The following is a 26410-nucleotide window of genomic DNA, read 5'->3' on the forward strand; positions in this document are numbered from 1 at the left end:
TGGTAGAAATAATATTTTCTTTGGAAACTCAGTTCTGTTTTCTTCAGTGAATGCAAGCGATGAAGCTTAGTTTTACAACTTTCATCTTGTTTAATTATTTCTGTCATGCCATTTCTTCAGACTAAGCTCTCTCCATTTTGCCAGTCTCCGCAGATATGTAAAACCCTCTGTTCCATTTAACACCTCTGTTGCCTTACACTGCGCTCTCTCCAACTTATTTCTATTTTATCTCATTTTTGCCATGTCACCTAAGAGGAATAAAGGAAAAAAGCAAAAGAAAAAAACCCCTTCTGCCTAAATTACATGTTATCAAGAAATGCCTAACCCTGAATCAGCGCATGAACTTTCAATGCAACTTTATCTTCTGCATCCTCAGTTTCTTTTGCTTAAGGCCTTCAGTTTTCTGTTATGTCTGACTTAAATCATCTTGAATATGGCTTGAGAATTGCAGCACATCCAAAACTGCTGAAGAAGTAAATAAGAGCTCTGGATGCTCAGCATACCGAAATACCCCTTCAAGCCTCTCTCTGACATTCATATCAGATATTGAGCACTATAAAAGTTTAATCTATATAAAAATATCTAAGCGGTAGTATGGGGACATGAAAATTTGACTTGTTTCTTATAAATATATACCATACCCTCATGAAAGGCTATTCCTTCTGAGGTCCTACTAACAATCTTTATATATGTTTTCCTCCAAACTGTCTCACCTGCTTGCTAGTCTTTAGTTTTGGAAATAAACAGCCCGCCAAACTGTTCTGTAGGGAAGGCCTGGAACAGCTTTGTCCTTCTGTCATTAGCTTGACTGGCTGATGGTGACCAGAGTTACAACCTGGGGTGTGAGCTATACAGATTCTGTAATTTTCAGTCTCCTTCCAAGATGATCTCATTTGAAATAACACCAAGTCTAGGCTAGGAAAAAATGAAAAAGATATTTGAAGCATGTTTTCGAAGGCAGCATGGAACTTAATGGATCTTAGTCATGTACCTGAAAAATTCTTGCTCCACTTGGGACCTGTGGAACTTCTCAGACACTGGACTGTCATTCAGCCACTCAATCTTTATTGTCCTGTTAAGTGCTACCCAATATAAAGTAGTTATAACAAATATATTTAAAAACTTGCTTTCTAGTTTTTCTGTAGATTCAATCTGCCACTACATATCTCTAACACAGATCATCGAGTATATTCACGTTATATCCATGTAGGCATTCGTCTTATCAAATGCAATGCAGAGAAATTATTTTTTTTAATCACTTTTACAGTAACTGATTGTTACTTAGATTAGGAGCTTCAAAAATCAGCCAGTCAGTCAGTCTTGGGGACGCTGCTGCTGGGCTGTCTGGAATAGATCGTTACTTCTGGAACCTACCTCCTTACGCAGAGAAAGGTTTCCCATTACAGGAAATCCGCTGCACTGCTTTTTTTACACCATTACATTAGTTTTCTGGTCTTTTCAGGTAGATGAACTAACTTGTTCTCTTTCTTATGTCCACCTAAGAATATCCTCCAGTGGCTTGATGGACTCACTGTGGGGATTTCTACTGATGACAATGGCACGTGGCCAGTTGTGACCAAATTAACTATGTGACCTCAAAAGCCTACAGTGAGCCCTGTAAGGTTCTGTCCCCAGCCTCCCCTCCAGAGAGAAAACAGATTTCAGCCCATCAGTGCTCATTAATTCAGAAACATCACCACATTGACCGAAGCTAACATCTCCACATGGCAGAGACTGTGCGGTTCAAACATGTATTTGGAACAGGTTCAGAGATGACTTCACTGTGCTCCATTTACCAGCGTAGCCATGCCCTCTGGCTTTTCAGTCCTTTTACCACAGGTTGTCTCTTTCCTGTGCCTAAGGGCTCAATCTTCTGAAATGGAATTGTATTTATTTTATGTTTATTTCCTGAATGTCCTACTTTTAATATTATTAAAAGTTCCCTCCCAAACTTCCTTTGAAACCTTCTTGAGCCCTCTCTTAAACACATGACAAGCAAATGGAATAACCTGCCCTCACCATATTTTACAGTTTCTATGCAGAATAGACGAGCCACTCTGTGGATTTTCCTACAGAAGATTTTAGAGAGAAATAAATTATATTAGATTATATTTCACTTGTAAACCATATTTGAACATAAGCCTCCAGATGGGAAAGGTCAGGATTGTACATTAACCCTTTGAACTAGATATCCCCTTTGAAAGATGAAAGTTTGGTAGTAAATGGACCCACAAGTTTTTGAATTATTTTGCATTTAAATCATGAATTTCTTATTTTCATCCATCATTAACCTAATTGATCTCATTTAAACATGCAAATTGTGGCACTGAACTTTCATGTTCACGGATATCATTCTTTACTGTTTACAGTAACTATCCTTTATGTTTCATTTGTTTCAAGCATTCACTAATATGAAAAGCTTAAACAAGATAATTTTACATATTAACACAGTGTTTGCATAATTATTGAACTAAATAATTAAATAGAATAACTTCTTATTTACTTTTCATTCAGTATGAAGAGGTGCACACGTACTGAGGGCTGTATCTTTTAATTTGCACTCTTATAATTACTGTTTTTAACTGCATCTTACACTGGTCAATAGTGAGCATCAGGTAATGTAGCTCTTTGATAAAATTACTCTGCTTTACACCAGCAGAAATTCTAACCCCATCCTGTTGCCAGAGAAACCTCCATTTGTTAATACATCAGAAATCAGAGTAGTATGCTGTTGTTAGACACACACACGCACAATTTTCTACATGGCTGCACAAGTGCATTGCTGATTTGCTTATCTGTAGTCTGCTGCATTTGAGGTGTTTTGTTTACTTAATTCAAAATCAATAAGTTTATTTCCCAGACAATAGCCAACATTCTCTTGGAATAGCTGCCTAATTTTAAAGTCAAGTTTGGACATTCATTGCTAAAGAATCTAATAACAACCTACAAATGAAGAAACAGCCTATTACACAAACATTGTTGGAATAGCCTGTAGAAGCAAGTTAGCTGATGGCTATAGACTTGTCAGACTGACAATTCACTGCACATCTGTGGCTGCCAATACAGAATTTACTCAAAATTGCCTCTCTAGACACTTCTTTACATAACACATATTTAGCTTATTAGTGCTGTCATTGGGGAGTGTGGTCAGCTTTTGAGCAAAATCTCACTGAGTGCATTAGCACGGATCATATCACAGCTGCCATTTTAGAATCACGATGATTAGGTTTGAAGTTCAAATGATTTGATTTCACTTTAAAGCTTCAAAAGCACCCTCTGGGGCAGACTTACACAATTAATTTTTACTGAGGTCTGCTGGGTAATTTACTTTAGTCTGCGAATCTTCACTAAGGTAAGGTAATTACCACTGGGTAATTTTATGGCACTCTTTTAGTAGGAAGCAATGTGTTGGCTGGCTTCTGCTCAGATAAAACCTAGAGGGAAGTGAAGATGCTGCTTCTGGGAAACAACACATGTCTGAGACATTGAGGAGGGATGAGCAGAATTCACTCACTTCCCAAATGTGGGCCAGAAGTTGTACTTGCCCTCAAAATGTCTTTTCAGGAGTGTGCACGAGGACTTAAGAGTATACGATCTTGCAAATATCGTACTGAGAAGCTTTCAAAATTGAAGTACTGCACCTGTGATTCTTTAATACAGGAACAAAGAATGCATTCTCAGTTTAGTTTGAACGCAGAGGTAGACAATGAAATGAAATATCCCTTTGAGATTTGTATTTATCACTTACAAGAAGCACTTCCTAATAATCAGTGGCAGCTAGGCTGACAAGCAAACTTCAGAGCAAAGCCACGGGGGATACAAGTCTATTTTAGGTTTACTGTTGACAGTAAGGGTCAGAGGAAAAATAAACTCAGCAAGCAGTGTCATGCTACCACAAACCTCTGCTGGCCAAGCAGAAACTAAATTACGGCCAAACCTTTCAGCACGACAGAAAGACTTGGGCAATTGGGCTGCCCTGCAGTGCACAGAGCACGACATACAGATGAACAGGATTAAGCACAAGTGAGCCATAACATAAATTACTGATAAATAAAACTCAAAAGATTGGAGGAGCTAATTATCCCACAGTCTGGAGTGGGGTACAGCATGCTTACCCCAACAGCAGCCCTATTAGTTTAATATTTGAAGTCTGCAAAATTAATCTGGAAGGCCCTGTGAAAACAAGCACTGATCATGGTCTCTTTCGAGATATCCTCCTCTTGGTCAAGCTATAAATAATATAGGTAATCTCTACTTCTGGACCTAACCATTAAAAAGAAGAAAAGAGCAGCAGAAGGACTCAGACATTATTTTTATTACATACATATCTATATATTAAAAGAAAAAATACTTTTTTATCTTAAAAGTTCAGTTCTCAGCTTCAGTTCATGTACTGGAATACTACTGGGGAAAGCTGATTTGATTACTCTATGACACTAATAAAAGCTAAGATTTGTGTAAGGGGAAGAAGAGGGAATGAAGTATATTCCATATTGATATTGCTGCTGATGGTATTACTGGCTTTCGTTTTGTTACGTTTGCTTCCTATTAAAGCTGATGATAAAAACAGCTGTGTGGACTCAAAAGTACCTCTATCTACATCTCTCCATGGACTCATTAAAAATATCTGGTTCATATAGTTTCATCGTCTAGGACAGATTTAATTTTATTCTCTCTTTCACTAGGCATAAATAAAAACCTGTCATTCCAACAATTGCGCTGTTTTCCTTTTTCTCTACCTATCATCCACTGGATGCAAACACAATCCTGTAATTCCTACTCTTCTGTTGTCTTCCTTTTCTTTGCTTTTTTTTGTTTTGATGATGCCACAAATGTTTCATCCATTGTCAGGGACTAGTTGCTTGAAACAAAGCAGACTTTTTTACTTTCAAGCATAATTATACAGGACCGAAATGGCTAGAGAATTTATTATCGCCCTTTTTTTATAACCTGTGATGATAAACTGATAATGCATAAGGAGCATCTATGTACCACAGGTAAAAAATCTTCAGATTTTAGGAAGGTGTTTAAAAAACAAGTGCAGTTCTAGTGGGTGGTGCCCAATCCTTGTGCATCCATTCTCTGCCAAACTGATGCTCATTTGTGCTGTTTTGTTTGGCCATTTTAAGGTGCTCACTTATCATTCTCCCATGGCTCTCTGCTCATGTGAAATACCCCTGGGACATTCAGAACATTTGCCCTATGGAGCAATGCCATGCTACTTGATTGTGATTTCAGAGTCTACAGAACATCAGATTAACAAATTCTCCTGACTTTTCTCATGTGGTCCCATAATTCATCTGTTTTGTCAGCACTATTTTTGAACGGCTGTCAGGTGGCACTGAGGATATATTGGGTCAGCTCACATTGGGTTCTGTGAGCATGCCTCTCATTAATACAAATAGGATGTCTCTTACATGTTTGAAGTCTTATGGATTGATGGAAAAAAGTCAGCAGCTTCCAGTGACTGCAGTAATACCCACGATCATGGTGAGCAGTACCAGAAGAATAAAATCAAGGGGCCGAGTTCCAGTGTGATGTACTCTGTTCAGTCTTTGGGATTGCTCTAGTAAATCATCCTTCTTCTTTTTTCTTCAAGGCTCTCTACTGAAGAGAGGATCATTATTTCCCTGAATCTCCCTTCTCTTTTTATAAAGTTTCCTTTAGAAACTTGCCCAGTGTAAGACTTCCGAGTATGTTGACCATGGAGATGTAGGTGGTAAGGAGAAGTACAATAATAGCCTGTTCTTAGTCTCCTTGTCACCAGCAATAAAATACTGCTTTCTCCATGGTTTTAAATGGTATTCCCACTCCCTCTTCTAAACTTGAGCTTCTTTTGGCAGATTTCTCACTTATCGTTCCATGACTCTATACTAGTGCTGGAGAGTATTAAATTGATTGGTGGAAAATTAATAGATCAAGCAGGAATGATAAGGAATAATTACTTGGGCATTGTGGCTTTTGATAAGCTGGCAGTCTGAGGGGGCAGTACCATAAAGCATATTAGTAATTGTAAACGCCTGGTGCAGTTTGTCCTTGTTAGAGAACTTCAGCGAACACGCAGAAGAGAAAGGGTCTTGTTCAACACATGAAGAAACAGGCATAGAGGAAGATGCACCCCTCTGCTATTTAGCAATGTAGTGTCTTGCTACTTAGGGTGCAAATCATAAGGAAACAACAAATATTCAAGAAGCTTTATATATGAAAGGCCACATGGAAGGCTTCTTTGCCTTATGATCTTACGGTGCTCATGCAAACCAGAACCCTGCCTTTACCTTGAATCACATGACATTGCAGCCACTGTGACTCAGTTTAAACCTCGTATAGCTGTCCTGTTTCTGTATGTACGGTTCCATTCAATTTGGTTCATCTCGTGTAGTGCCACCATCTTGAGCAGGGCACTGAAGGAAGAGCAAACAGTTTGGAAGTGAAGGCATGGGCCAGCTCAGTGGCTGATGGCTGTGGGATTTAGAATGCAAGGAAATAAAGCTGTTAAGGATTCATGTCTCTAGTACAGATGCCATTTGAACATGTTAGGGGAAGCAGGTGTTTAATAGTCATTTGGTGAAGAAAGGCTTTGATCTTCCTCAGTAAAATGATGGGTAGAGTGTTTCAGAAAACAGTTATTTTCAGTACATATTACTTGTGGATGCTAATCCACATCCTCATAATTTTCAGACTTTTTTGCAGATGGCATTTTTAGCAATGCTGTCAGCATCTATGCATGGAGTGCTTCTGCCATTACTGCATTTTACGTGTGCCCTGAGTTTTAGATGCTTATAGAAATATCCCTGTTTAGAAACAAGTTATGTATGTCAGCAGTCCTTGACATGGTATCTCAGGAACTAGTTGCAGCTACTGGAAGCTTGTCTGCTTTATGGACAAGTGTTTCTGCTTTATAAGAGGTTGATTATACCTACCCGAGAAACAGATTCATGAAAGGTCTCTCCCCTTCACCTGGTCTGACAATATTTCACAGATGCCTGTTTTTGCTAGCTGGCAATCAAAAGTGTAGGTGTTCTGCAGAAAGCCAAATAACTGTACCCTGAAGAATGGTGGGTATAATGCAAGTGAATATGAAAATGTCATCTAATGGCGAAAAGGTGTTCTTCTGAGTGTCTCACAGTTTATAAGCGAAAAAAAATTACTCGAAGGACAACATGACTTCAGAGTAGGGCACACAGATACCTACGCAGGTTCATTCAACTTTGAAACAATGCACTGTGGAAAACATCAAGTTTCCAGAAATTCTATTTGAAAAAAATAAGCTAATATATAGAGATACAAAACAAGTGAAGTTTGGATTATCTAGAGTAAAATCCTGTATAGACAAGGCCTAAAAATAAATTCTAAAGGGCTTTTCCTCCTGGACTTGTGTTATTAACAGCATTACAGAGAGTTTCATTAGCAGGATTCAAAGTTATTGAGGCAGTCTGCTGCGAACTTTGCTGCTTCATACCCTTGTTTCAAGTTTCTAGATACTTTCAAGGAAAATTGTGAACTACTATGATTTTGATTTTTAAGAAATCTTTCACACTGCTACAATGATACACAAAAAAGACAAATGCATTTCCTCTCTACCATTTTCAAAACAAACCAGGAACTCAGTCCCATAGTGTTTTCACTGGTAAAGCTCTCATTAAACTTTTTAGAGTTACTCCTGTAAAAAACAAAAAAAAACCCCAACCAACCAAATACAAACCAGAGAAGTTGGCTAAAAAAAAATGTGTTATCTATCCACACAATACCAGAGATTTTTATAAGTTTATCACAGTAGAAACTCTGAAACAAAACAAAACCATAAAAGCAAGCATATATAACGTGTATTACTTACAGTGTATTTCTAGAACCTGCATTGCTATCTGAGGTGTGGAGTTTAGAGACTCATGATCTACTCTGCAACTTACAACTGCACCATCATCATTGCGATCTGCTAGGAAATCCAGTGTGCTGCTGACTGTGAATGTTTTACGATTTGCATCTTCTTCTTTTAAATATTTAACATCTGAAAGAAAAAATAAACAAACAATTTTCTCCAATATTTTTAGGAAAAGTAGTCCAGCATCAGACAGCTAAATTATCTATCACACTTGTTGAAAAACCATATATTTCATATCTGTATTGATCTCTTTAAAGCAAATGTAATTAGACTGTAGTTATTCCTCAGTTTGCTCCAACTGTCAGAGCAGGAGATATTTATTGAAAAAGAAAATTTTAAAATTGGTTACATGATACTGTACTCAAATTGAAATTCCTTTCATCATTATCTTTTCTATGTTTAGGTCCAAATTTGATACAAACTTTCTCTGCAGTTCATTAGAAAAAATGGGGTCTCCTCCCATCCTCACTTCCCTTAAGTGTCACTAAATATTAAATTTTCTAAGTCTGTGCTTATAATCTTTCATAGTAATGCAATACATGGATATTACTGAAGCCATGTGAACTGAGGGTTGCATGCATGTAGTCACATTAATCCTGTGCTTACTTTATTCATTGCTTATTCTGTTGTTTGGGTAGAATTATGCTAATTTATGAATTAAACTAAACCAAAGTATAGCTATCAATGGTGATGAACAACTGTAAATAGAGCATGTCACAGAATTTACTGGACTCTACAGACAAGTCCCAAGAAGACTGGAAATAAAATTACGTCACAGAGACCTTCCACTCACTGCTTTATATCATGCTAAATTGGCCTACTGTTTTTGTGCAGATTCAGTTAAAAATCTCTTTGACAGTTTTCAGCCGAGATACTAGAGTGTGGATAGCCTACAGCTATGCTTAAGAAGTATTCAACTCAGCTTAAGGTGAAGGTTCAAATGCTGAAAGTTTTGTTGTAAGACATACGTGTTAGATCAGAATTGAAGATCCAAAAGACTGAGCATTTAAAAAGTTTTAATGTATTAACTGCAACATGAGATCATCTTACACATACTTTAGGATTGTTTTACTTGGTTCCCAACTACTTACAATACTTACTGATTTTAATTTATTTCAGCAAAATAGTAAGCTCGTTATATTGATTTGTTACAATAAAAGCTTTAAAAGACATATATAAATATATAAACATATACATTAAATTACACTGAGATTGCATATATCCTCTGTGCCCTAAAAAAAGAAAAAGTGAGAGGTTTCAGTTTTACAAATGATACTAAATCCCATTACAGAAGAACATGACCTAAATAAAATTTCCATGAAATCTCTATTTTAGAAAGCAAATCTTAAATGGCTTAAGCTACATCTTTTTAGATTAAAAATACCTCTGAAATCAGAAAGGTGGTCTTTTTCGTTGTGTCCAGATAGGTGAAGACACCACCAGTTACACAATTTCCTTTTTTCCCTAAGAAATAATTATTTCTTGCATACAAGCATTTTTCTGCCTGTTGGTTGCTAAGCTTTAAGAGATTTCCATTTCTGCCACGGTGTCTATTAATATTTAGGGATCAGTAGGTGAGAGAAATATTGGACAGGGCTAAGGCAGAGTTATTATAATCAAATAGCAAATGTCTTCACTAATATTTAAAGCAAACACATGAGATTTTGTTCCCAGAGTTAGGTTTCCAAATTTAATAATAAGCACCTATCTAGATAGCCTTCTGCTTATAAGTAATATACACATCCCTTTGCTTGCTGACTTCAGGTGGAGGACAGACAGCTCCTGAAAACATCAACAACTTTAATATCAGCGAGAGGCTGTGGATACTTAATCCTTTAGAAAAACAAAAGCAGTTAATTTCCTAAACAGATGTTTAGAAGCCTTTCTCTAGACATCTATTGTTTGGAAGAGTTCAACTCAACAGTTAATTACCTCTGTAAAAAGGATGGTGATACTATTCTATAAACTGTTGACATCCTCATCAACAGAAATACTTAGCTTGTCCACTTCATCAGCTCTGTCTTCTTAGATGGTTCTTCATAGCAAAATGAAGGTGTGATTGTAATATATGCTAACTGAATGTAAACCCACTTGTATGTAAGAGCAGCGGAGATCAGGTACTGGGTATGTTACCGTATGCTAACATTCAGAATATTTACCCAAGGTTTTTACAGAATTTCTAAATATGTCTACTGTAGTCCATTCTTTCATTTATTTTCTTGCTATGCCTCTCTCTCCTAAGTATCCCCTTGAAAAAAGGTTAAAAAGAAGATCCATTACAGAGGCACTTTCTCTGGAAAGCACTATAATGAAACAGGTTGGGGGCTGACTAGATAGTAGACTAGCAGATTTATAGAGGAGGAACTGGGGGTCTTGTGGACAAGTTGAACATTAGTCAACAGTGTGCCTTTACAGGGTTGAAAGCTAAAGAACGACTGTCCTGCATTAATAATAGCAGAGCCAGCAAGTCAAGGGAAGTGATTCTTCTCCTCTGTTCAGCACTTGTGTGGCTGCATCCAGAGTACCAGGCTCAGTTTTGGGCTTTCTGGTACAAGGAGGATGTCGACAAACCCAAGTGGGTTCAGCCAAAAGCCATACAGATGGTCAGTGGCAGGAGCTTACAACCTACAAGGACAGCTTAAGATAGTTGGGTTTGTTCAGCCTGAGGAAGAAAAGATTAAAACCAGATCAAACTGCTGCCTTCAAGTAGCTAATGCATGGTCATAGAGAAGAAAAAGCCAGAGTCCTCTCAGAGGCACACAGCAAAAACTGAGGGGCAATGAACGCAAGTTATACCAAGGCAAATTCTGATTATGTATCATGAAATACCTACATATAATGAAAATTCTCCACAATAGGGGCTTTCAAATATTGAAACATCTAGCCCAGGCAGACTATGGAATCTCCGTCCTTGGAGACTTTTCAAAATCGAATTGGAGAAGACCTCTAGCAACCTGATCCAACCTTTGAACAGAGATTGGGCCATATGAAATCTAAGGGTCAACTATGGGCCCACTTCTGTGACTGTCAGCTAGGTGCACATACAGATCCTCTTGTATTAACTAATACTAGTTTATATCCCATACGTATATATGTTTGATAGTGAAAATAATAAATAGAAATGATAGACTATCATTCATTGTTCACTGTCAACTATTTATAAAAGCACATACTTGTAACATCCATATAGAAACACTCATCTTTTAAAAAGACAGTTTTGCTGGTTTTACAAGGCAAATACAATTTTTGTTTACATTTAAAATCAAGTTCTGCCACGAAATTGCCTTGTTATCTAAACAATTTTCATCTTCATTTTAGAAGTTTATGAAGACAAAAAGTTCAGTGCCTCTCTGAATTCTTTGTGTATACTAAAAATATATAAACTAACTCCAAATGTCTTAATCTGTTGCAACAAAACAAACTGATATTATCTTATTTATTTTTGAAGCCCAATTTTGCTAGGAGAAAAAAAAAATCCATTAAAAATATTCCTGAAACCTAAAAATAATTTTTTTACATAGTACTGTTGAAATAGCATATAACAAATTTTGCTGAAAAAATAGGTAATTTTTTAGTGAAAATTATGTATTTAGCTTCTCTGATATTTTTGCTTTTAATAATCTTCCAGAAATGTCACCAGAATGCTAAACTGCAGATCACTCTGTTAATTTGGTGCATGTATGAGAGACAGAACACTAAAGTAAAAGGTATGGTACTCAGTGCTTCACATTCAGTCTCTCTCATTACCAACACTTACTCTATCAAACAGTATTCCTTTACCATATGATGATTCCTTTTCTGAGTAATAGCAGTGGAGCTACAATTTTAGAATGGCTTTTTCCCCTTTGGTGCAACTCTGAACCCAATGCATCATTTATATTCTTTTGCACCATGTATATATAATACACTGTAACACAATTGGATTTACTGGTGCTAGACAGACAAACTCCTAACCTTTAATGTCAGCTGCATTAGCATATAATTTCATATCTATTTTCTCAGATTTATCATTTCACCTTTTACAGTGCACAAAGCTAATGTAACTTCTGCTGATGCCACTGCAAACTGGTTAGGTTATTTTATTTCTAACCTTTGTGAAATGGCAATGTGCTCTTCAGGAGACCTAGAAAACTAAACTGAAATGAATGTGCTCAGTACTTTCCTCTCATTTCTGGTTTTGTTTGGTTTTTATTTTTTCATTTACTGCTCTTTTTCACACATCTTCTTTGTTCCTTCCCCACCTCCTTTTTTAAAAAGCATTCCTTTAGGAACTGTTGAGAAGAGCAAATCAGTTAAAGAGTCAAATCACGAAATTGCTTGCTTGGCTTCAATTACATGTCAGCTGAAAGAAAGACGAAGTTATTAAACCAGATTTTAAAATATAATTTTTAAAATAACATCTTTTCAAATGTGCTGCCTTGCTGTTATGCCAACCATATCAGTGGTTCTCTTAAAGTATTGACATTGCCTAGACTGATTTTCAATCTTTACATGTCTTGAATGTATATACTCATCCTGTCATCTTTTCTGGATGCCAGAATCTGGGCTGTGCCATATGTGTTAGCTGTGCTGTTAAATTCTTCTTTTTAATTACGTTTGATGAGGCACTACTTTTCTTTCAGTAATTTCCTTAAATTTCCCAGTGGCTGGAAAGAACAGTACTCTCTTTCCTCATTTTCTATCCTTGTTACAAGTGCTCAAACACACTTCAAATTATTCCAGCCTAAAATTCGTGTCTCTTTCGACACTATTCTGATTTTCATCAGAAACCTAAGGATGCTTCTAGAATGGACTGGGTTCCTTGGACAATCAACTGCAATCTCCATTATTTACCAATTTTATATCACAGCTCTGGTTGCATACATTGAACTGTGGTAGAGAATAGTCAAGAAGGATTAATGGATTCTGTAATTAGTGCTGTAACTTTGCCTGAGGCAGTTTATTGAGCTAACAAAATCCACAATGTCAGACAAATATGAGACAAAGCAGATAAAAGTTTGGTGGTTTTGTTTTGGTTTGTTTTGTTTTTTTTAAGCTCGATGGAGAAGGTGGAATTTGAATCATTTATTGATCTGGTCTTATAGCAGAATGAATAGAGGTGACATGAATAAATACCAATACCTTATCCTTTTTATTCATCTACTCTATAATGGGCACCTCAGTTGGCTGTGGTAGATGTGACTAAGCCTTCTGTTACAGGAATCTCTCTCCATCCTTCCACCAAAAAGGAATTTAAGCTATCCTGGCATTTATGAGAATATGGACTAGAAAAGTAAGTTTTAAGTAAAGAACACACAAAGTGAAAGAAAAAACAGAAAAGAAATAAATAGCTTATATGCAATTCTTCCCTATCTCACTGCATCCTCAAAGGCAAGTCCTTGCTCTCTGCTTCAGTTTTAGTCACCCAATGACTTTTCAGTTACAGCAGACTTTGTCCAACTCCCCCCACTCCCTGTGAAGTTCTCCTCATCCCCTTCAAAGCCTGTCTTCTCCGTGCTCCTCACTGCACATTCTCAGCATCCTTGCCTCAGGTGCAGGTTCCCAGTTTCCCAGTTGAGATTCCCTCAGTTGCTACTTCCCAACTCTGCCTCACCAGAGCAGGCTCTGTAGATCCCCTACAGGAAATGCAATCTCCTGTCTTCTCCAGACGGTTCTGCCTCACCCCCTCACTTTACTTAAAGGAGTGTAACACAAAACTGGCAATTGACCAAATCAGAATTATGGCATATTAGAAAGGCAAAAAGAAATGAAAAGGTAAAATATCTCGGGTGAATGGTATGGCTCTCATAACAATAATCCATAAAATGTTTCTTTATGAAGCATCACAGTTGAGTTTATTATGCTGAACAGAGTTCAGAGCAATTCAAAACATCAGTTTTTACCATCTGAAGGAAAAATTAAAAGATGGTTATATGACCACTCCAGCAATTTACAATCAATTCCTTAGCTATGTACTATCACTGATTCATTTATCAATTAAATAGAAGAAACTTTACAAATATGAATTAAAAAATATAATTCTAAATAATGTATAGTTTTGACGATTGGACCAAATTACATCAAAGTCCTTTTAAATACCTTTAACTTCTTTGTCGTTCTTGAACCATCTGATATCAGCTGCTGGTTTACTACCAGATGTCTTGCAAGTTAGCTGCATCCTCTCTCCCTCCATAACTGGTGAGGTAAATCCAGTAATTTGTGGCTTCTCAGGAACACCTAACAAGAAAACAAGCAAAATGTCTCTGATAGTGTCAGCTGCTGCCATAAATATATGGCCAACTTAAAGTTCACTTCTTCATATAATCCTGTTGTGGTTTAACCCGGCAGGCAGCTAAACACCACACCCTCCCCTTGCTCACCCTCCCCTCCTCCACGGTGGGATGGGGGAGAGAATCAGGGGAAAAAAAAAAAAAGTTAAACCCGTGGGTTGAGATAAAGACAGTTTAATAGGACAGCAAAGGAAGAGAAAATAATAATAATGATAACAGAATATACGAAACAAGTGATGCACAATGCAATTGCTCACCACCCGCCAACTAATCCCAGCCTGTCCCCGAGCAGCGATCGCTGCCCCCTGGCCAACTCCCCCCAGTTTATATACTGGGCATGACGTCATACAGTATGGAATAGCCCTTTGGCCAGTCTGGGTCAGCTGTCCTAGCTGTGCCCCCTCCCAGCTTCTTGTGCACCCGGCAGAGCAGGGGAAGCTGAAAAGTCCTTGACTGGTGTAAGCACTGCTTAGCAACAGCTAAAACACCAGTGTGTTATCAACATTATTCTCATCCTAAATCCAAAACACAGCACTAGACCAGCTACTAGGAAGAAAATTAACTCTGTCCCAGCTGAAACCAGGACAACTAAATTCTGGAAACAGCGTAATTAGTTCCTTGCCTTCTGTCAAAATTGAATGTCACTGAATCCTGTTCCCTATTGCAAATAAACTGTCAGTCTGAACTGTAGTTGATGCTAAAGAATTAAAGAAAAGAGAAATTATCAGTTTTCTAAGGGAAACAGATAGTATTTTAAAAACTATCTTGTCTACATATATTCTGCATGCAGCTCTAGTCTGACTTGCTATTATAAAGTTTAAACTGGTCTGCACAGCAAGCAGGATGACAAAGTATATTAGAAGTACAACTGTGAAAATAAAATGTAACTGGAAACAAAAAGCTGAACTGATCTAAGTTCAGAACAGATGTTTAACTATGAATTATGAAGATTTTAATAGAAAATCCAGGGAAAAGTGAGGATGAAACTAAATACAGGAGTTACTTTATCTTCAGAGAACACATAACCAAAAACCCAACAGGTATAATCACAATTCCATTGGCTATGGAGAATTCTTCAGCTGAATTCAAGTTCTTTGGAGGAGGTCGTATGATCATGACATACTATGAACATAATGCTAAATTTGGAAATAGTTGTTTTTCAATGAACCATGGAAGATTTAAAAAAAATTATGAAGAGAAGTGGGAAAAATTTGATCACTACATGTAAAAATCCATTTGACTTCCAAAAACACAAGAATAACTTATTTTAAAGTGATACTGATGACCGTAATTTTAAAATCTCTGAAAACGTCATTGTTATAGCTTGCATCTGCAGTGCTTTGATGCATTCATATTTGTGGCTAGATAAAGGGATCAGTGACAGTAATTGATCCTGTGCTCTGTATTTCGCAATTTGGTTTGTTTACATCTCTTTTCCAAAATGACAGATTAGGTACATAAAAACCAAGCAGCAGTACCTATTGCATAGTACATTTCTGTAATAAATCTACTACTCTCTTTCAGGACAGAAAATGGTGTCTACTATAATACCTTGACACTTAAATCTTCCAATCCGTAACAGAGCAGTCAATAAAGAGATCATTAGTACATAAAAGGATAGTTTATCTGATTAAAAGATGTAATACATTTCAATGGAAAATATCCCATTCTCAGATAGAAAGTGTTCCAAGAGTTTAAAACGTTACTTTGAAAGGGAAAATTACAAATATAAAATGAAAAGACAGGCACCTTAAATCTTGCAGCTTGCTTTCTTGGCAGGTAAGTAGCTGATGTTGGGAAAAATTCATTAAACCCTCCCCCAAAATGAAGACAAAACTGAAAGGACCATGAAAGATCAAGTTACTTTGGTTATTAAATATTGGCTAAATGTTTTTTTGTCTTTGTAACACCTTTCTATGTCTTTCTGCCATTTCAAAGGTTGAACTGGTCTACTCCTCTATTGTTTAGATCATGAGATGCCTCTCTAAAGAAAAGAAGATTAACTGTAGCCAGTTGTTATTCCAGAATATTCTTCTTTGAGTGGGTATTTTTTTCCTTAATGGCAAAGTTGTGAAGACTTTTGTAAAATAGTCTCAACAGGCACTGAAAGGGAGACGTATGTCATCTCCCGTGCACAAAACCAATTCCCTGGCTGGATTAATGTGAATATTACTGGCATAGAGAACATCTTACATTAGTCCTATTAAATTCAACTGTCTGCCTGTCTACATATAAAAATAAAACAAAAAGAAAGAAAGAGTCAAGTTCAGGGACAGAAAAAGGAGAAAAGAATAAAAATCAATCTCTAAAATCATATAACCTCTTAGGTACGCAGGTGTGTTTCAATGAACTATAGCAATTTCAGCTGATTGGGCTACTGACATTCATAGAATCATATAAAGCTTCGAGTAGAAACTTTATTTCCTGGGCATCTCTCAAAATCTATTGCTTTTCTATGTGTATCTATAACCTTTGGGGAAAACAGCAGAGCATTTAGAGGATAAAGCATAAAAGAAGCAGCAAACCCAGTGAAAATATGCACTTTATAGACAAAAAAAGAAAGCAGAATGAGCCAAGAAAATGCACAGCTAAGGAAAAACGATAAAGCTCTAAAGCCCGTTTTGATTTCATGCTTTCTGATTTTCTCCCCTTTGCCCTATACAACACATTGTTAGGAGATGAACACATACACCTTCTTCACACTTCTGGTGCTTGGTTATGTGGAGGTTATGTCCATTTTATGGAGCACTCATACCGTGGTATTTGTGTGCTCCCTAATTCATTATCCTGCCACAGTGCAAATAGTAAGAAGCACGTTATTTTTCAGCATAGCAATATGAAACAACAAACTTCGGGGAAACAAGATCAGACATTTACATGTATCTTCTGCCAAGCTTTAGAAAAGTTCATTCTTATCATAATTCGCCAAAGTCCGAGAAGTTTAACACTTGCTTCTTTATGCTGAGCTATTTATACTTACCGAGAACGGTAAGAAAAGCCTTGGAAGTTTTGACAGGCATAGTAAATAAAGAGCAGGTGTACTGCCCTTCATCCGACAGAGACACATCACTGACACTGATACTCAGTTCATGCCATGAAGCTCGGACCAGCTCGATTCTGTTGTCCCTCAGAGCTGAAAAACAAAAATTCATGTTACAAGGTAGGAAACAGCACATTAACAAAGTGTGGCATGTTACACAAGAGGCTCTATGAGTTAGGCTAGTGAAATCGTGCCCTAGATTACAGAGATATGGACACAGTTGTCTTTATGCATAGTAGTTTGTTTTCTCTACAGAATAAAGCACAAGAGTTCACCAAGTTTCCCGATAGTGTACTGAGTGACTTGGAATACCAGATTTCTTGAATTTCCCTTTTCTGACGGAAGAGCAGCAGGGAGATTAACTTAAATTCAAAATGTCACTTTAGCTAATGCTTTAAAATTTTAAATATTTTACAGCCTATATTTAGATTAACCCGCATTTTCTATTTAAAAACAGTCGAAACATTCCCAAACATTCCAATTTCTCTGGAGTAAAGCTGTTTTGGGAATCTACATATATTCATCGAGTTCTTCCACAGCATAGAAATGTTAGTACCAGAAGTAAGTAAACATCATAATTCTCCTAAGCAAACAATACAAAAGCCTATAGAACCCAGAAAGTTTTGCTATATATCTCTAGATTCAAATCTTTGGCCTGGAAGTATTTGAATCTTCAGTGAGTCTATTTTTATAGTAAGCCTCTGATAGTCAAAAGTAAAATGGGACAATTATAATTACTGGAGCACTATGCTTTGATTTGTGAGAAGAACCAAGATGTTCAAGTCCCTAATGCTGCTCTCACTCACCTCTTCCTAAAGTCCCCAAAAGCTCTTATATTTGTTTCTCCTAACATTTATATCTTCCAATGATAAAAATGAGCTTTACTGTGGTTCTTTTGCTACTAAATCTAGATGTTTCTGCCACATTGCAAGGCTCTCCAAGTCAATACAGAAAGATTTACACCAAAATAAGCAGCTACAATGAAGAGTCAGCAAAAATGTCACTTGAATTTGTTGTCTTCTAAGGCTACCATTCAGGCTTCTGTACAGTGATTTCAAGCTGAATTTATTGGTTATTTCAGGGTAGGCCAGCTAAAGCCTGACTTAGTCTCTGCAGGATCTGATGACTGAAAGGTGACAGCTTAAGCAGACCTAACATATAAGCATGCCATGAACTGATCCTAGGCACATCAAAGTGACTGAGATTGTGTGTAATGGACACATTCCAAACATAACTGAGACATCTTCTGGCCAGCCACAGCAAGAAATAAATAATTACGTAGTATATCATATAAAATGCATATAATGATGGAAAATAGGTGCAACATTAAAGCAAACAAGCAGGCAAAACAAAAGCCACAAAATGAAAAGCTATGTATATACCAATATGCTGACATAACAGCCAAGAAAAACAAGCTCAAGAAAACAAAAATTCCATAGAAGCAAGCTTCTACCAACTCCGAATAGCAGGCAAAGCTGATGGCTGTAGCTTTACGAGCCAGAAGTCCTCGCAACACTGCAGCTGTTGCTATCTTTGAGGAAGTAGATGGAGACTCAGAATTCATTTCTCAGCATTTCAATTCTAGTCAGAGGCAAACTGAGCAGACATAAGAATGGTAGTTTATTTCACATTACTGACCTTTCAGAAAATTTTTTTTCAAAATGATACAGTGCTTTCAAATGGCTTGATTACCACCACACCCATATATATAGTGTGGAGAACAGCATAGGAAATACAAAAAAAACCCAACAAAAAATCCCCTCAGCACCCCATAATTTGAAAGTGATGATTTTTGCCTCCCCTGAATCAGAAATTATGTAAAAAATAATGCAATATATCATTTTACATTGGGTTTTGGGTTTTTTTTATAATTTTCAATTGCTACTGCCTCATGATAAAGATGTATGTAGCTGTTGGAATATTTTCCCATAGATGGGGCAATGTGCAGAATTTCATGCACTAAAAAGAACTGTAATGAATTCCACTAGAGCACAAATGGTCTACACATGATGCCAATAGCACACCATTTCGATCCTACTGGTAGAGAAAAAGCAATTGAAATACAAACCACCTGCATCAACTACATTCCTACTGCTCTCCTCCCTCATTTCCTCCCCTCCACACCTTTTTTAACCTTTGTACAACATAAAAACCTCAGCTCAGTCAATTTTCTGGAAAGCTGGTAAAAACAACCGCTGATCAAGAGCTGAGATCAGATGTTCCATGTTTCAGCCTGGAGTGAATTTTTATTGAAAGAACAGAAAGAAAGAGTTTTGTAATGGAAATACCAACACAGAGCCTTTGCAAAAAATGCTGCAGATAGCACCGACGTAATACCCCTGCGCAGGAAAGCTGTTTGTCAGAAGCATTTTTATAAGTGCTAAGTCTAAATGCAATTAATTATCTGTGCCATTAATTTCAAACCTAAACATCTGTAAGCTTTCCTGTCTACGTAGATTTGAGAGCAAACCAATGAAAAAACTCTACCAGTATTGCTTAGACAAGGCTAGCACTTACATAGAGTCTTTTTAGAATCTTATTTTCAAACTTTATTCCTACATCTATATCCTTATCAATATCTGTATATAAAGACACCAGTTCCTCCTATGAAATTGATAGCTATCATGGATGCCAGAAATGGTTTGTTCCCATTTGCTGTGTTAGGTATATTTTGCTAAAAGGGTGAAGTGGGATCAGAGAAAAAGTGGCTGCTGGCTGAACTGCCTGGTCCTGGCTCCTGCACCCTGGTCAGGAGGAACCCTCTGGGAGAGGGATACTGCTCCCTCAGAGAGCAAATGAGCAGTCGGCGGCACTGGAGAAGCCAGGAGTACTTCTAGCCAGCTAGCAATCTCCAGGCACGGAGACTGAGTGGAGTAGGCGTCTTGTGTGTGGCAGAGAGTAAACCCTTGCTAAGCCTGGCTGATGGAGCAAAGAAGTCCATGGAGCCTGAACAGAAGCCAGCTACTGAAAAGGATCAATTGACAAGCAAATGCTTGAAGGAGAAGACATACTCCTCAAGGAGCTAGTGGATGGGAAGGAGATTTATTTACAGTACTCTTTACCCTTTCAGCAGATCTGAGCTCTACTTGTTTAAAGAGGGATCTCATCTAGTTTATTATTGTCTATTTAAAGGACATGAGCTTCAAAAGCTTTCTGTAAGCTTTTTGATTGCTTTTTTTGAAGTGAGAATTGCCCCAAACAGGGCAATTTTTCGACAAGGTTCAAGCCAACTCGAGGCTCTACCATAGTAGTTTAAACATGGTTAAAGTGGCACCCTCAGTGTTTGCAGACAACACAAAGTTGGGCAGGAGTGTCAATCTGCTGGAGGGTAGGAAGGCCCTACAGAGGGACCTGGACAGGCTGGATCGATGGGCTGAGGCCAACTGTGTGAGGTCCAACAAGGCCAAGTGCCAGGTCCTGCACTTGGGTCACAACAACCCCATGCAACGCTACAGGCTGGGGGAGGAGTGGCTGGAGAGCTGCCTGGCAGAAAAGGACCTGGGGGTGTTGGTCAACAGCTGGCTGAATATGAGCCAGCAGTGTGCTCAGGTGGCCAAGAGGGCCAATAGCATCCTGGCTTGTATCAGGAATAGTGTGGCCAGCAGGACCAGGGAGGTGATAGTGCCCCTGTACTCGGCACTGGTGAGGCCGTACCTCGAGTACTGGGTTCAGTTTTGGGCCCCTCACTACAAGAAGGACATCGAGGTGCTGGAGCATGTCCAAGGAAGGGCAGCAAAGTTGGTGAAGGGTCTAGACAACAAGTCTTATGAGGAGCGGCTGAGAGAGCTGGGCTTGCTTAGCCTGGAGAAAACGAGGCTGAGGGGAGACCTTATTGCTCTCTACGACCACCTGAAAGGAGGTTGTAGTGAGGTGGGGTTGTTTTCTTCTCCCAGGTAACAAGTGATAGGAGAAGAGGAAACGGCCTCAAGTTGCACCAGGGGAGGTTCAGATTGGATATGAGGAAAAACTTCTTCACTGAAACGGCAGTCAGGCACTGGAACAGGCTGCCCAGGGAAGCAGTGGAGTCCCCATCCCTGGAGGTATTTAAAAGATGTGTAGACGTGGTGCTTGAGGACATGGTTTAGTGGTGGACTTGGCAGTGCTAGGTTAATGGCTGGATTTGATGATCTTAAAGGTCTTTTCCACCCTAAACGATTCTACGATTCTAAATAAAGTACCATAAAGCAAAATACAAAATATTCTCTCTTAATTAATTAACAGCTGAACTAACAAGAAGTAGAACATGTATGGAGACATTCTGCATGAATTTTGAGTTTGGTATACACTAATAAACAGATTTCCTATATACTGAAACATCCAATGCCCATACATTGTTCAATACGAACGGCAGTAAATAATTCTAGCTCACCCCAAAACTTAACAGGAAACACCAGGCTTCTCTTTAAAGTGTCTCATACTAAAATACAGCTGCTGTATTGTACTCAGGTGACAGTATTTACTTCTCCACTTTTTAAGAAGGCTACAATAATAGCTCCATTTGTATTCCACAGGTAGTTTCTGAATACTATTTATTAGTTGTATTGTGGTAGTGACTAGACAGCCCAGGTGAGCACAGAAAAGAAAGCTTTGTTCTGAAAACCTCTACACGCTCCATCCTCACTTGATTCCTAGCCTCACATGGTTTCCTAGCCTTGCTCCTACCTCTGCCGCCTCTTTCAGAGGCATCTCTGGAAGCTCTTTTTTTCCATTTCACTTTGTTAGAAGCCCAGCAGGCCTTTTTGGCCTCTTCCTGGGGATTTTCACCTACATTCCTGAATCATTACCTTATCGATAGTTTGCATACCTACATTTTTGCATGATACAGAGATGCTAGAAAAAGGTTAAATAAGAAGAATATGTATTTGACTTCTGGGAGATACACCTATGCCAAAACAGTAACAAAAAATACTACTGCTGACATCTCCTTCCTGGATTCTTATGTTGTAAGCACTTATAAAAAATATAAAAGGCAACAAGAAACATAATTGCATAGTAAATTCCAATATGCCCTAAGTACATTATTTCAGTTTTCTGTAATTCCCAGGCACATATGATGCAGTTAATTTGCAAGGTATGAAATAATTATGCATAAAATACTTGTTCCTAAGCAGACATACTTCATTTATGTTACCTGTCATTCTCTTTTTCTGTGGAAAAGACTTCCTTTCAGAATATTTTCTGATACAGAAACAAGCAACCTTGAAAATTTGCATAGTTTAGATTATTATGAGTAAAAGATACAGTCATGTATTTCAGCTGCATTAATTAGCAGTTGTTGAGACTGACGACCACTGCAATAAACTGGTCCCCTTGTTCACAATCACAAAAGGCTGTCCTTTATTTTTTGCACAAAATAATATAATGATCATATGTAGTCATGCAGTGAAATCTTGCAATAGGAATTATATCAAAGAGAGAAAAAAACTTAGAAATTCACACTGTTGTGGGAAAAAAAATCCACATTTCATACTGGGCGGAAAAGGCAGTTGGACTTGTTAGATGTAGTAGCCGGAGAGCAGCGTCTATAATCTTATTTCTCTAAAATGACTACATCTTACTAGTATTTGATGTCATATGTTTGAAAAATGGGTAAAAAACAAACAACAAAAAACCTGAATCCTCCAGAGTAATTTGCAGATGTTTTGACAATACTAACTTGACATATGCTGCTATCCTGGGATTCACTGAACAAAATTTTCTTCCTTATGTTACAGTTGTTCCCTCCGTCATGGGAATAATGTAACCATTAGTTGGAACCAGAAAGATTTCTGATACTCTACAGGTCATGCTAAACTCCCAGAAATTTAATACTTATGAAACTGAAACAATCCCTCTGATTTTCAGATTCCAACTTTCTGAATGCAGCACCATCATCAAATCTGAAATAGAGTTCAAGGGATTTATATTTTGTTTCTGGGTATACTTAGATATACTTTAGATAGCCTATTGCTTTGTTCCTAATGAATTCAGTATACCAAGATGCCTACAGGGATGATCTACAGCACTCGCCAATAGTTGTGCATCAAAATCTGTCAGGCCACAGACCACCACAAGGGAAAGAAAAAAAGAGACAGGAGGGAAGTAAATGGAAAAAAAAATCAAACTATTATTGTTATTCTGTGTCTAGTTTTCTCAGCCTTCATACTCCTTTTCAAAATGTTACAATTTCCTTTTAAAAAAGAATATACTCATTAGTGTGTTGCTGTATTAACAGTTTGACCACTTCCAACAGATACACTGTTGTTCTAGCGATGCCTGCCTTACCTACCTAGTAGGTATTTGCATGGTATCTGAACTCCTAATATTTTACAACTTCTCAATTATTTGTATGCAGAAAGAAAATCCTTTTTCTTCCTCTGTCATTTCCAGGCATGCAATTTGATTACTTTCATACAACGAGGGATACAAGGCCAGGGTGGCACTGTGGATATCTAGAAATCACGTTTTCTATTTCTATGTCTGCATATGGTGAGGCCATTTTTACCTCTCACTGGAAATGAACTCCATAGCATTGCTTCTGTGAAGCTATCACTTTTGCTCTTGTTACTAGCTGGTCATGATTCCAACACAGTCCAAAGGTCAGAAAGATAGATGATCTCTTAGTCTAGAGTCATGCCAGCTTTCAGTACTGGGACAGAAATGTTGAAATTGAGTCTACTTTCACAGGTAATGCTAACATAGAGAGAGAAGCACTTGGTAATACATTAGAAGTTTCTGTACAACCTATTAGATTGTCTGACGTATGTACCGTTGGAGTCCTTTAAAGGGGACATCATTGCTAAGTAAAATTAGCAGAAATAACAAAAACTGAAGGTCACAATACTGTGGACAGATCTGTGGCTAATTGGCTGCGGAACACTATTCTGGCCAATTTGCAGATACATGATGATTTTTTTTCCCCATTAGGATAGTGATTAGTAATACAGATGAGTTCAGAAGGACATTCCAAACAGCGTCTTTCACAGTTTTGTGTCACTCGGATGCTGTGGATACTTTTAACTTCACTGAATTTTCCAATCCATTCATGTACTTACTGAATAAATTCAGGACATCACTGAGTTTCATAGAAGGTGCTAAGTAAGGTTTTTGAAATGGAAGAGCAACATAATAATCCTTGGAGATTTGTTTTACTTTCATTCCAGTGCATTTCTATTTCTCTTTGAACCCTTCTAAAGTACTTGGTAATCAAAAGGAAGAAATAACGGGGTCAATAGGAATACACTTCTTCTGCCTCTAATCATCTGGTCATCTGCTTTATGCTCTGGCTTACAATCTAATAAGAAAAGACTAGATTGTTTTCAGCTGAGAAATACTGCTGAAATACTTGATTAGCTCATTTAGAGAACAATGTTCAACAGCAAGCTGCTTTCTCTTTTTTATATTTTTCAGATTTTTTGCACGTTGGATGATGCATATGTCAAGGAGTGCAGCAAACTTCCTTCATGAGAAGAGGTGCTGACAGTCTCACTAACAGAGGCATCTTCTCTGTGCTTGCGTACTGCCTTGGAAAGGCCCAAGAACTGGGGACTCATAACCTGTCCATACAATGTTATCTATGGTTTATCAGGGCAGGCTGTATTTAAAGAACAGCCTTAGATACTCATGAGGAAAATCCAAACAGCAAGGTAATTTTTTCAGCGAAACGACAACAATTCTCTGTTTTCTGCAATCTGGATAAAACGAAAAGAGTTTAAGGTGACTTACAATGACTTATGATCTTGAACACATCTGCCAAGTGAGGTTTCTCCAGCTGTTGCCAGCTGACAAAAGAAGGCCAGGACAATTATATGCCCTTCATAAATGGAATAAATACGGTAAAACCTTCCCGCATGCCAGATTTTCTGCACTTAGCTACATTTGCTTTCACAATCATTTTCTGTATTCTCTTCAGTTTCCCTCTTTCAGAGCATTCAAGAAACATGGCGATATGCAAAAAGAGAAGAAGAATTTGCCTACTAGGGTGTTTATAATGCCTATTTCTGGTATTAAAGAGACACAGCACTTACGTTCTGTTTGTCTTCTGAGAATCACAAGGACGACATTTATTGTCTTAGAAGGTCTGAGGGCTGCCTCACTTTCACATAAGAAATTTAGGTTTCAAATCCTTCCAAAACATACAAGTTTTGAACTATGAAGATGCTTTGTTGTTTTATCATGTTGGAATACTGTTTAACTGTACCTCTAAAAACTAAAACAAAAATCACATTAGTCAGGATGAAATGTTGTCTTACAAGGTCTGCTCATCTGGTTCCTTCTACAATAGGGAATTACAAGATTTCCTATTATACTAATGCAACTGGACATGTGCCACAGCACAGTAGCCTAGAAAATCTTTAAAAATCATACTTCTCAAATATGCAGCTGCAAAAATTAAAATTGCAAAATGATCTGGCAAGGTTAGAGATGGACAGAATTAAAATAAATGAGATTCAATAGATAAAAGTAATTGGTAGAAATGATAACCTTATATACCAAGTTGGAGACTGGTATTTTGAAAGCAGTAATGCAGGAAAGCAGCCTTGAGGATTACAGAGGAAATTATTTAACTATATGTTCAAATGCAGCACCACTCTAAAAAGATGAATCCTATTGTGGGTTGTACTGATCCTGGCAATTATGGCAAAAGCAAAAAATAATGTTACAGTATTCCAAAACTGCATATATCATACTGTGTCATATATTGTAAATTACAGATAGAAACAGGCTCTCAGTTGGGAAGGTAATTTCTGAAGGTCTACCGATGGAATATTACTGCATAAGTAATACTACAGAAATGAAAATAATACAATGGAGAGCTGTAATAACAGCCTACACCTACCTAAGAAAATACTAATAGAAGTTAGAAAAAAAATTTTTTTCCTGTAATTTTGAGAGTAATACTGAAAACACAAAACAGTATGTTTCAGGCTAAATGAGAGTTCATTGTAAGGGAGAAATGTTAGATAATGATATTATTGAAGTAGAAGGGATAAATAAGTACTAGTCCTCTTGCAAACTAAAACAAAAGTACACAGATTTCCAAGTTTGTTCTTCTGTGAAGACCAGACCAGGCAATTTTCCTCACGCTACTGATGTTGATACTATTCATCGTGTTAACAGTACTTAAATGATTGCTGACCAAGGCAGAGTTAAGCTTATTTAGGTATTAAAAACTGTCTAGCCAAACAGCACAGAGCTCTGCCAAGATAGTCTGTGTATTTTAAAGAACATCAGTTACAGTAT

The 26410-nt window shown here is 37.6% G+C and overlaps 1 protein-coding gene across 3 annotated transcripts in view; it reads right to left on the reverse strand.

Annotated features, from left to right (window-relative positions):
• Positions 1 to 26410, reverse strand: part of CADM2 (cell adhesion molecule 2) — a 673388-nt gene that overhangs the window by 112056 nt on the left and 534922 nt on the right. For all 3 annotated transcript variants that reach the window (XM_087757917.1, XM_087757916.1, XM_087757918.1), the window contains 3 exons: positions 17129 to 17281; positions 13958 to 14095; positions 7835 to 8005 (listed from right to left, as the gene is read on the reverse strand). In XM_087757917.1, coding sequence (XP_087614043.1) covers positions 7835 to 8005; positions 13958 to 14095; positions 17129 to 17281 — 462 coding nt within the window. The remainder of the gene's footprint in view (positions 1 to 7834; positions 8006 to 13957; positions 14096 to 17128; positions 17282 to 26410) is intronic.

The sequence above is a fragment of the Nipponia nippon genome, unplaced genomic scaffold (assembly GCF_047370975.1).
Source record: "Nipponia nippon isolate SJK-2023a ecotype South Korea unplaced genomic scaffold, ASM4737097v1 scaffold_2, whole genome shotgun sequence".
NCBI lineage: Eukaryota > Metazoa > Chordata > Aves > Pelecaniformes > Threskiornithidae > Nipponia > Nipponia nippon.